Here is an 11443-nt window from a genome sequence, read left to right on the forward strand (position 1 = left end):
TCCTGCAATTTTGTTTGGACAAAATCTTAGCATGTAACCTATGAAAATATACGATATCATTTGTGACTCACACTCAAAAGCATATACACACATATTTCATCTGGACCTACTACAGATCCTTCATTTATTTACCAAGTAACAACAACACAGACACGTACATGACACGTAAAAAGATTTCCTTGATTTTAAAAACACAAGTTAGTTTAGTATATTTCATTAAGTGTATTATATTAAGTATTAAAAAACTTCAGTGACTTTAAAAAGCATCATCGCTCTGTCACAGTCTATAAAGTTTTTCCTTTCCTTCCACCTATCTGCACCGCTCCTTAGAGCGACAGGTTGACGTCGCACTTCATCTTGCCACTGCTGAGGCTGTGGATCATGGATATCATCGCCGAGTGTTTGTTCAGCTCGTCCTCCTTCTGCTTCAGCTTTGTCTCCAGCTGACTCTTCTGGAGCTCCAGAGACGACGCCTGGAACACAGGAAACATCCAGAGGTTCAGTGCCTCAAATCTCTACAGCATTATTATACATTACATACACAGCATAGTTATGATTTATCACTATGATTTTACACTTTACATAGGGAACATCTGAAATGTAATATTATTTAGTAGAATAAATTCAGAGGGGGATATGTTTATACTACACTTGTTTTATTTAAGCCCCCACAACAAGCAGTGATTTAACATAATACTTGTACTTGATTATTATTTCCACCTAATGCTACTAAAGCTTTTACTCCATTACACTTGTCTGACCGCTTAGCTCAAAGTTACTTTCCAGAATACAACATTTTGTTCTCTTCTTCGTTACCTTGATGCTGGCGTCCTTCCTGGCCTGCTCCGTCTTGTTGAGTTCCTTTCTCAAAACATCCACTGTGTCCTCCAGATCTCTCCTCTCCTGATCCTTTTCCTTCACCTTCTCCTCCTCAGCCTGCAGTTCACCACGCAGACCTGACGAGAACAACGAAAGCATTAAGTTGAGCAAATTATATGGCTGAATGATGGGAATCAAGGTCCCGTGGAAATAAACTCGTGGGATCCCCGCATGTGTACTTGTGTGATTTATCTAAGATGGTTTTACAAGCTGACTGGTGCAGATGGCAGACCAACCTGCGATGTCACGGTTCTTCTGCTGTACATCTGAATGGAGGGATCTGATCTCCTCCTCTCTCTCCTCCAACACTGATGCCATCCTGAGAAAGACCAGAACAGAATCTGGAATCTGCTGCTGACTGATATGCTTCTGGTTGTATTTATGTCAAAATAAAAAAGCAGATAGCGGAGAGAGAGATTACTTTTCGTGCTGCAGTTGCAAGGCTTCATGGTTCTTCCTCAAAGATTCGTTCTGTTTGGTTAGCGAGATGTGAGCCGCCTGCAGCTCCTTCAGCAGTCGTTCGCTCTCATTGAACCTGCACAGGAGGTGAAATTGTTATACACACGTAATGCTGAAGCTTCACGGTGCTTTCACTCGCACAATTTGTTTCCTGCAGCCTGAGGCTTAAAAGAAAATTGTTGGATGTTGAATGCACATACAATGCATCTATGCAGTTCTGTTAGGTATTTCTTCTATCGATCCTGCCTGTAGGTCACTGACCTGTTGAGTAGGGTGTTGTAGGCTCCTTTGAGAGCCTGGTGTTCCTCGGAGTCCTGCTGCAGCCTGGCATTGTGCTGAAGCAGCTCCTCCATGTCAGCCTTGGAGCGCTCCACCTCCAGCAGCTGGTTGCTCAGCTCGGTCTGCAGATCCTCACGGCGACGTTCCGCCTCCTTCAGCAGAGAACCCAGCTTACAGGCCTGCACGCACACAAACAGAGCAGAGCTGTGGGTCCGTTTGTAAACGTATGGATTAGACTTATAGAAAAACAAGAATTGATTCTGTTTCATTCAATAGACAATTGCCACTACAGAAACAACCTAAACTTAAAATTTTTTCCAAGCAGAATAACAGCAATTAGTTGCAGCTGCAATTAACAGTTCTTTTCAACTGATCTATTATATTCTTTATTTTTTTGTTTTGTTTTAAATTAATGTAAGAAATATGTGAAAAATATCAGTTTCCCAGGGTTCACAGCCAAAAATCCAAGATATTCAATTTGCAATGAGAGAAACAAAAACAGCAAATTCTAACATCAAAAAGGCTGATATCAATAAAGGTTTGGGATTTTTTCAAATGATTACTCAATTATCAATATAGGAGCTAAGTGTTTTTTTGTGGATGAACAATTTGATTAATGTTCAACCGCACAGCCCTAAAGTCTGATGGCAGTACTCCACTGTTCATCAGAATAACAGAACATTGATAACTTAAGCCACGTTACTGCAGCTCTTGCATGTGAATGTTACCTCAGCCTCGGCTTGAGCTCTTTGGAAGCGAAACTGAGAGATAAGACGGTCGGCCTGAGAGAGAGCCAGAGCCTTCGCTTCCAACAGGTCCTGCAATCGATTCTCCTTAGACTGACAGCGAGATACAGTGAGATGTTATTGTTCAGAAAACGGCACAAACCATTACAGTATTATGTTAACTTAATTGTTGTAATCCAGTTATGCAAATTTTTGTGCATCTGCACTACTAGCTGTTCCAACAAATAAGCCTCAAGTAGGTAGTACCTGGCAACACATCTTACCCTTTTTGAATCTTTTAATGTTCAGTTTTTGTCACTTGTGGGCAAAGTATTAAGAGCATTTGTTTAAGTAACAGTAGAATCAAAATTGAAATACATTACATTTTACATTATTATATATTATAGTTGGATTAGATCATTATTAAAATGCATTTTAAACTACTGCTGGCTGTGCCAATTTGACTAATTCTTTAAACAATAAAGCAGGAAACAATTTGTGCTTCAATCACAATTTTACAATTTTTGAAGTAAAATATAAAGATCAAAAATTCGTCCGACTATCTGTCTGACAAGCTAACGTCTAAAAGTTTGCTTTTTAACATTTTTGTTCAGTTTTTAATCAACAACAGTACAATATAGACATTTCCATACAATGACTTTCTTTTCCCTTTACAGCTGTGCATAGTCTTTATACATATATTCACTTATAAACAAAAAAAAAACAAAAATCTATTCACTGCGAGATATAAGAGCTTCAACAAAAATACATGTGCAGTATTTACCTTTGCAGGAGAGGGCATGTACACGTGGTGCATGCACAAACAATGCAAGTAAAACTTAAACAGAAGGGCTATGGGTCTCGCTGTATTACAAAAGTCATAAAAGGACTCCATCATTTAGTAAAAGTGGATAAAAATGATTCTTCCAGAAGACCAAGAAACTTGTCAGCGAACATTTTCTTTACTCACTGTAAACGCAGAGAGCTTCTGCTCATACACATCAATGATTTCAGATACATGTGAGTCCTTAACGTCCTGCAGCTGTAGACAACAAAAAGACATCTGTGACAAAGGCATTTAACACTTTCATTTATTTGCGTAATCTTAAGAAATTTAATTTTGCAAGTTGGCTTTCCCTAATCTTGTCTTCTTGCAGCTCTATATATTTTCAGATGGAGATAAATCTGCCCTTTAATCTGACCTAAAACATATTTTAGTGTGCTGTCCAATTGATGTGTGACAGCAGTAGGCATTTGAATGATGACTTCTACAAAGCATCAGTAAGTACAACAAAGTAAGAATTAAATATCAAACAGCAGTGAACAAAATGTCATGGCAGAATATTCTGATCACACTACTAAAAAAATAACGTGAGTACTTTTTTCCTAACACACACACACATACACACAAATACTTTACCTCTAAGCCATTCTGTATCTTCTCAACCAGACTGTGGACGGTCCTACTGGAAGAACCAGAAGAATCCAGTATGCTGGAAGGCGGGACTTCCTGCACTGCGACACGTTTGACAGACAGCTCAGCCTCTCTCTGGCGATAGGCGTTGTTGGCAGCGATACTATCTCCCAGACTTAAGAAATATGATTTGATTAAGTAGAAAACTGGCAACTACTTTGTCCACATTTCACAAGGTATATTCACATGATCCATTTCACCAGCAGTAATGATTAGGTTTTTCTATTCATTGTTACTAGGTTTGGGACTTCTTCTTAGTCACCACATCACAGTGCCTGAAGCGACATTAGTTGCTGATTAGTGAGATGTTTTTGATCAACATGACCACCAGCAGGAAGCTCTTTAGATCAGCGTGTGAGTAACTCACACCAGTGAGGGGAAGTCTGGGAGGGGTGTGGCTTCAAACAACAGAGAAAGTCCAGTCTGCACACGCTCTCTGTGGTGGGACGTCAGGGCCAGAGAGAGGGGAGTCACGATCCTCTGGTCCTGAGAGATGAAGATGAAGGCAAAATAACTGAGAAAACCAGAGAACAGAAAGAACAGCAAAAGATGAAAAAGAAAGAGATGATGTCTGTGAGTGTGAGAGTGTGGGTGTATGTGTGTGTGCGTGTACCTGCAACATCCTGTAGAAACTGGTCTCCATGTCTTTCACCTGTTGCCGTAGTTTGCTCATTAACTCCAGAGTCTTCAACAAAGCTTCTGCATACACCTGACTGAGACAAAACACACAACTTCAACTGTTTGTTGCAAGGCTGCAGTGGAGGAAGAAGACAGATCTTTTGTTTCAGTAAATAGCAATACCACAGCATCAAAATACTACATTATAAGAAAAAGTCCAGCATTTAGCTAAAAGTACAGATGTAAGCCACAAAGGAATTAAAAAAATTACATAATTCTAATGAAGGCCATTTGTCTCATAAGTTCATAAGTTGCAAAATGCAAAAACATGTAAGCAGCATTTAATGATGGAGGAGTCTGGTGCAGATCTAATTTGATAGATTAAATTTTTTTTTTTTTTTTTTTTAATTATTGGAAGGTTTAATTGCCGCATTACAGTCCATTGTATTTTTCATGCTCATTTTAAGTTTTGTTGTAGCAAGTTGTAGTCCCTTTATGCAAAAACAAAACAAAAAATCCCATAAATGTCTGAATTTATCTACATTTACTCACCTGAGATCGATGTCAGAACCAGCAGGTAGGCAGGTGAGTGGGTTGTTGCTATGACAATAAGAGAGAAGGGACTCAACCTGAGAGAGGCAGAGCTGAGCGCTCACCTGACAAGACACTAAAGATCTGGTGGAATCCTCAGCACACAGGAGTGGCTCAGTTAAGGCTTCAAAACACACAGAAACACAAATATAGTCAAACAGCAGAGCGGTGCAGTCAGGTAAAGGATATTAAGCAGCAGACTGGTGACATGTGTGATGCGGTGGCAGTGTTTTCTTAGGTGAGTGTCTCCCTGCGCACGATCGACTCCCTTCAGCAGCCCAAGCAGGACTGGAAGTAACATTTCTACAAAGCTCAGCACACAGTCAGACACACGCTCTGCTACCAAAGCTTCCTGGTGGAAACAGAAAAAGAGTCAAATAAGGACTGAATTTATACCTCACGTGAAGGAAGAAGTTAAGAGGGCAACTGTAAACAAAATAGCAGCTTGACAAAATGCAGCAGCAATGAAAGAAAAAACTAAAAGAAATAATGGAAATAAATTATATTTAAGCCATTTTACATTCTTTTCTCGAATTTACAATTTCTTAGATTTTGGTCAAACCACTACACCACACAACTCCTCCACACAGGCTGACTAAAACCTTGGTCAGTGTCTGCTGTACCTCCAGGAGCTCGTGCAGCAGCTGCAGGGCCTGGAGCGAGCAGGACTCAGCGCCCTCCACAGGCGAGCTCAGCCACTGCACCAGGGCAAGTCCAGACTCAGCCTTGCATCCACCATCCAGCACCTGCCTGCGGCCTGCTGCTCTTAGTTTGGGTCCCACCGGCCTGAAAACAACCTCGCACAGCAGGGGACGCAGCCCTGAGACACTGCACATGGCCAGGAGAAGCTCTAACACCTGCAACCAACACAGACAGATAAAAACAAAACTGTGATGGAGAATTTTTTTTTTCTTGATTTTAAAATCAATTAAGAAATGACTATTCTGACAATACTGACAATTCCTCTTCAATATCGCTTAATAAGTATTTAAAGTAAAGCTTATGTATATAAGTGGGCAAGCATTTCATTTGGTGTAAACTTTCAGTGCTTCAGTGGTATCTTCTTTTTCTTAAATTCAAGTTTCATCTACAGCACATGAAGTATAGAGTCTTTGTTTTTTTGTGCACTTTTGAAGCACCTGTGTGCTACAACCTAAGGTTATCTGCATGTGCTGATGTTAAAAATCTCTTTTACAGCAGCAAGCTATGACTCCAGCATTTTTTATCACTTCATTGCTCTACTGTCTTCTATCTAATAACAAAAAAACACATATACTTTTACTAAATCTATTTTACTATGAAAAGGTCAGTGTGACCACAGCCAGAGATCCTCACATTAAAAAAACATGATCTGATGCATAACATTCTAATCACCAATAACAACTAACATTTTTTTTAAGACATGCAATGATCCAGTGCTTATTTGTGCATTCGGACATTTATATGAAGATATACAGAATAACGTGTAATGTGCACAAATGTGGTCCGGGTTCTCTCATCTCACCTTTGTTGCAGAGTCCGGGTCTTTTGATTGCAGCAGTCCTAAAACTTGAGACACACAGGCTGAAAAGTGCTGATACCTTGAAATGGACAAAATGTTTTTCAGCGTTTACAAATAGTCAGTTCAGTAGGGTCTTGAAGCAACCAGGAAGACCATTTGAGAAACATGTGGGTACAGCTGTTGATGTACCTAGTGAGATAATCTGCTATCTTGGGGTTCTTCAACAAGTCAACCAAAAGATCAACAGAGTATTTTCTTGTCAGAGTACCATCGCCATTCACAATGATGTTGAACACAAGCTGGAAGGTCTGGTGGATGTTCTTTGCATCAAAGAGCTGAAGGAAGAACACACAAGGACAAACAGAATAGTTTATTTACTAGTTTATTCATTTATTTTCACCGCATTAATAAAAGCTGAAGTGAAAATAGGAACAAGGAGGAAGGAAGGACGAATACGCTGTTTGTGCAGTTGAGATAAAAACAAAACCCTACATCATTAGGGAGATAAGCAACACTTGACATTTAGTTAAGATGACGGGTTGCAAACTTAGGATCTCAGTATGAATCTGCATCCAACACTGAGTGCAATATTTTACAGTATATAAAACAAAAAAAAACTAATACTGAAAATTCCAAAATGTCAGCTACACTGTTAAGATTTTCTTTTCATTGGAGCTGGAAAAGATGCAGAAAAAGATGCCAAGTGTCCACATGTACACAGTATTACAATAAGTTTATTATCTGATTTTAAATGTGGGCAGATCCCAGGAAATAGCATTTCCCCACCTACCTTCTCTCCAACCTTCTCATTCAGAGTGAGGCTGGCCAGTATGGACAACGTGAAGACCACCACAGTCAGGCTGTTGTGAGCCAGGAAGTTGATCAGAGTACGGTAGAAAGGTTTCACATTGTCCTAAAATATTCACACATATTACACACAAACACAAAAAGGGAGGCATTTGAAACCAGCCAGTCACCGATATAATTTTTATTTTGTGTGGATGCCACATTTATCTATTACCGCACAATAGAAGTGCAATAGGTTTAATAAAAATTGGTCAAGCATAGAAAACGATGACACATTGACACATTCTTGTTCCTGAATTATTTTACGATTCAGATGCTCTGTGACTGTTCATGGCTGTCAACCACTTTTTAAAAGGCAGTGACAATTAGCATAAAATTACTAAAATCAACAAACTTTTATGTTCTAATAATAGAATTCTGAATTTTATGACCTCTCAAACACCATTTCAAATCAAATTTAAAATAAAATGCTTTGATGAACATATTGCTTTTATTTTTTTCATTTGTCAATCACCTTCAGTTGATGTCTTTAAATGTTGAAATGATCAACAGTCCAAAATCCAGACATATTCAGTTTACTATCACATTTGACAAAGAAATTCAGCATTTGGAAAATATTAGCTTGTTTCTTTTAATTGATTATGACAGTAGTTTCCATAATTATTTTAGCGCCACATTTCAGTGTTTGGCAACTGTGATGCTGCTCAAATAAAATGTTAATGAAAACACAGCCAGACAACTCACTCACTCAACACAACTCACCAGAGACTTGATGAGGCTTTGCACGGACTGGTTGTCACGACACAGGTTGGCCATGAGACCGAGGCATGGCAAGATGATGTCATCATTGTGAGACTGGCTGATGTGCAAAACCCAAGGTAATGCGGTTATGTGAATGTGAAAATACAACAGTCCAACAACTTCATGAAGGCAAAAGTGAGACGTGATTCTTACATATTGTTCACAAGAAAAGTGATGAGTTCGTGCATGTAGTTTGTAGACAGGAAGATCCGAGTGTTGTAAGTCAGTTTCTGCAGCACCTGCAAACACTGAATGATACACAGGAGACCGTGTTACAACAAATGATCAGTCACTGAATTTACAGAACTGAAAAATTGGATCAAAAAGTGGATCTCAGTCATGACTACGTGTATACCGTGACTTTTTCAAAGAATTTGTACTTAAATTGTAGATCAGAAATATCCAGTACACACATAAGTGTGCAGTCGTGATGTTTCACAAGTCAAACCAGTGAGGGATGGACTTACCTGCAGTACCAGGGGTTCTCCTGGGGTGGCACTGTGGCAGTGGATGACAGAGGCCAGGGTGCTGGTGAGGTTGTAGCTGCTGTGAAGAATCTCCCGACTCTCATTGTCACAGGCTGAGGACATGTAGGTGTGGGGAAAGCAAAGAATTTGTTTCAGAAGGAGCTGGTAGTTCCTTTTTTTTGTTTCAGGAGTCACACACTAACTAATCTGTAATTAAATCCTGACAGTGTTGCTTTCTATTTTCACACTGTCTTATTACAGCGTAGCAGTCACCTGTATATATGGTTCAAGGAGGATGAGGAACTTTGATGACATATGTCAAGGTAGCAGATCAACAGTCAACTTGATGGCTGTGTGAGATCTTATTTGTCTGCACGTGAAAGCTTTTGAATGTGTCAGGAAGATTTCTGAAAAGCTAACTGCAAGACATCAATATTTGCCCCTGTTCTTGTGTGATGCCAAAATCAAAACCTGCCAGGGCATTTAGGTTATGTTGCATGTGTGGTGTGAAAGCATGTAATATGTATTGTGTACACAGATGCACTCTACCTAGTTGAGCCAGTAGTGAAATAATGGAGCTTGTCAAGTTCAGGCTGGTATTTGGGTTTCCTGCCAGCTCCACCAACCCACTTACACACTCACTGGGCAGAACCTGGCCTGAGGACAGCAGTTGGTCAAATTTCAGGCCTGAAACCTCCTGCAAGCACAAACACAACATGCACAGGCTGTGTAAATTTACATCAGGATGGTATGGAACATTAAAATCACCTGTCAACTTAAAAACACAATATCCCCCACCATTTTTTGGCTTGTAATCACGAGGATATGACAGATCTGGTTTTCCCTATTTATGCTTAGAGACAAGCACACAGTCAACGCTTACTGTGGGAGAAGTTGCTCAGCATCATCTCATTTGTCGTTTGTCCTGGTTGTAATGGTATCTGTCTAGTTGTAGCAAATTTACTTCATGCAATTCTTGTCGTAAAGAAAAACTTGCAAACTCAATTAAGTAAGTAGGGGCTCCTACATTTGACTATATAGTTTATATGTACAATCATACTATGGGTCATTAAAGTTATTTGGACAAGTCTTATGTCCAGTATCTTGCGCTACTTATTTATATATTTCAGTAACCCCTTATTTCATCACAAACTTCTTTGAGCTGTGTTTGGATCAGGAGAGGGGTTAGACATTATTCCGATATAGTAAACTGTATTTACTTATCTTGACATTAGGAAAAATGCGACTTTTGTTTGTATATTTTTGTATGCAGCATTATATTATTAAAAATGTCCTCCTATTTAGCACACTTCATACATGTTTATTGCAAGAGAATGGATGTAAATCATTTAAGCACTGATTTACGAGAAATACTCCTTTCCATCCTTGTCTCTCTGTCAGCTCTGAAATCAAATCTGCGCCCTGGGTATGGCAGGCTAACACGAAGGGAGCAGTAGATAACAAAACTCACCTCTACTTGCTTCTGTAACTGCGTTGCGTTCTGCGCTGTCCTGCCATCTCTGTACTGCTGGATAGCCAGCAACAGAGACTTCAAACACGTAGTCATGTCCATCCTGTAGGAAAAAAAACTAGCTTCGTTGGGAATACAACAGTGAAGCATCACATAATCGATTAACTCTTGCTTTTGAAAAAGAAGTAGGTCACGTTTTACAATGTCCACCTTGAACAGCTAACTGAAGTTGCTAGCCCTAACGATAGCTAACAAGACTACCTTCGTTTCTTTACAGCAAATTAAGCAAAACAGTTCAAACGTGGCTTCACATTTTTGACGACCACTCATTTATTTTAAACGATTAACGTATACGACATTTTCGTTCTTGTTTGTTGCAGACTACCTGTGATGGTTTTCTTCGTCTAGAAACATCAACAAGCGGCTACACATACACACAGCAGATACTTCCTCCCGCTCCGAGTTTCGAATGGGAAAGAAATAGACCATGAACGAGAAAGGGGAGACAAGCTATTTTAAATCGACATCGATCAAGCTTATTTTGGGTTGTGCAGAATATAAACCAATAGGCTCTATTACAATATTGTATTTGGATTTAAATCAAACAACATAATAAAGTGACATGCATGATTTTTCTATAAATTCAGTGAACTAAAATTACATTTCCCCCTTTATGCATGTCTTGGGCAAAGCCACGCGAGAATTCAAGTAAATTGGGGGGCGGAGCAAGAAACAGCCGTTATATTTCCCTTGAAAAAATAAAATAAAACAAAACAGTAAATAATAATAAAGGAAACTATTTAAAAGTAACATAAAATAAAATTCTATTTAATTATCAGGTTATATATGTTGAATGTATTAATATACATCTATTTGTTAATACAAGAGCTTTGTCTTTAAACTCAGTTCTGATGTTTCAATTTTCTGGTTTTGTTGCAATTTTTTTCTTTTTATGCTTTGTCCATCCTATTTACAAAACACAGAAGACAGAGTATATGCACATTTATTATTTAAAAATTAACTTATCAGTTTTCCCTGGAGAACAAACAATAAATTGGAAACATTACAGTTCTTAAACATTTGGCATTTCTGAACTGCATTCTCTTGTTAGTTTTATTTGGTATTTTATTTATGATGCAGACCTACAGACAGAAAACAGAAAAACAGACATGCAACAATGCCTAACTTCTACTTTTCAGCTGACATATACAGCGTTGTAGCATTTCAAAAGACACATACACTTGCCAGTCAAAGATTTTTCTTAATGGTGATTTTGAAGACACTCCTCATATCTTAATAAATTAGGACTTTAGTTTCAGTCATGGAAATCACACCCTGCACAATCTGGTCTCATAAAATTAAAATTTTCCT

General features: G+C 38.8%; 1 protein-coding gene across 2 annotated transcripts; it reads right to left on the minus strand.

Moving 5' to 3' along the window:
* Positions 1-94: 94 nt before the first annotated feature.
* cip2a (cellular inhibitor of PP2A) lies at positions 95-10738 on the minus strand. 2 transcript variants are annotated; one of them, XM_046370738.1, is made up of 22 exons: positions 10458-10738; positions 10073-10175; positions 9151-9298; positions 8602-8714; positions 8288-8382; positions 8096-8192; positions 7317-7439; positions 6716-6861; positions 6530-6605; positions 5649-5882; positions 5215-5377; positions 4987-5134; positions 4430-4529; positions 4184-4302; positions 3763-3931; positions 3313-3405; positions 2346-2456; positions 1600-1796; positions 1301-1414; positions 1116-1198; positions 817-956; positions 95-473 (listed from the first exon to the last, which is right to left on the minus strand). In XM_046370738.1, exons 1-22 carry the CDS (start codon positions 10559-10561, stop codon positions 327-329), a joined length of 2823 nt encoding a protein of 940 aa, XP_046226694.1. In that variant the 5' UTR covers positions 10562-10738; the 3' UTR covers positions 95-326. The 2 variants fall into 2 exon arrangements, with proteins under 2 accessions (XP_046226694.1, XP_046226695.1); XM_046370739.1 differs by having other exon boundaries at positions 3313-3384; positions 10458-10736.
* Between the last annotated feature and the right edge of the window lie 705 nt (positions 10739-11443).

This window comes from Scatophagus argus, chromosome 18, assembly GCF_020382885.2.
Source record: "Scatophagus argus isolate fScaArg1 chromosome 18, fScaArg1.pri, whole genome shotgun sequence".
NCBI lineage: Eukaryota > Metazoa > Chordata > Actinopteri > Scatophagidae > Scatophagus > Scatophagus argus.

What these genes read in the sequence shown, in the direction of transcription:
- cip2a (XM_046370738.1), bottom strand. Translation starts at nt 10,561, where the DNA reads ATGGTCTATTTCTTTCCCATTCGAAACTCGGAGCGGGAGGAAGTATCT. An exon ending in AGTTACAGAAGCAAGTAGAG is followed by an intron (nt 9,299 to 10,072) that starts GTGAGTTTTGTT and finishes TTGTGCTTGCAG; the next exon opens with GAGGTTTCAGGCCTGAAATT. An exon ending in AAAGCCTCATCAAGTCTCTG is followed by an intron (nt 7,440 to 8,095) that starts GTGAGTTGTGTT and finishes TGAATATTTTAG; the next exon opens with GACAATGTGAAACCTTTCTA.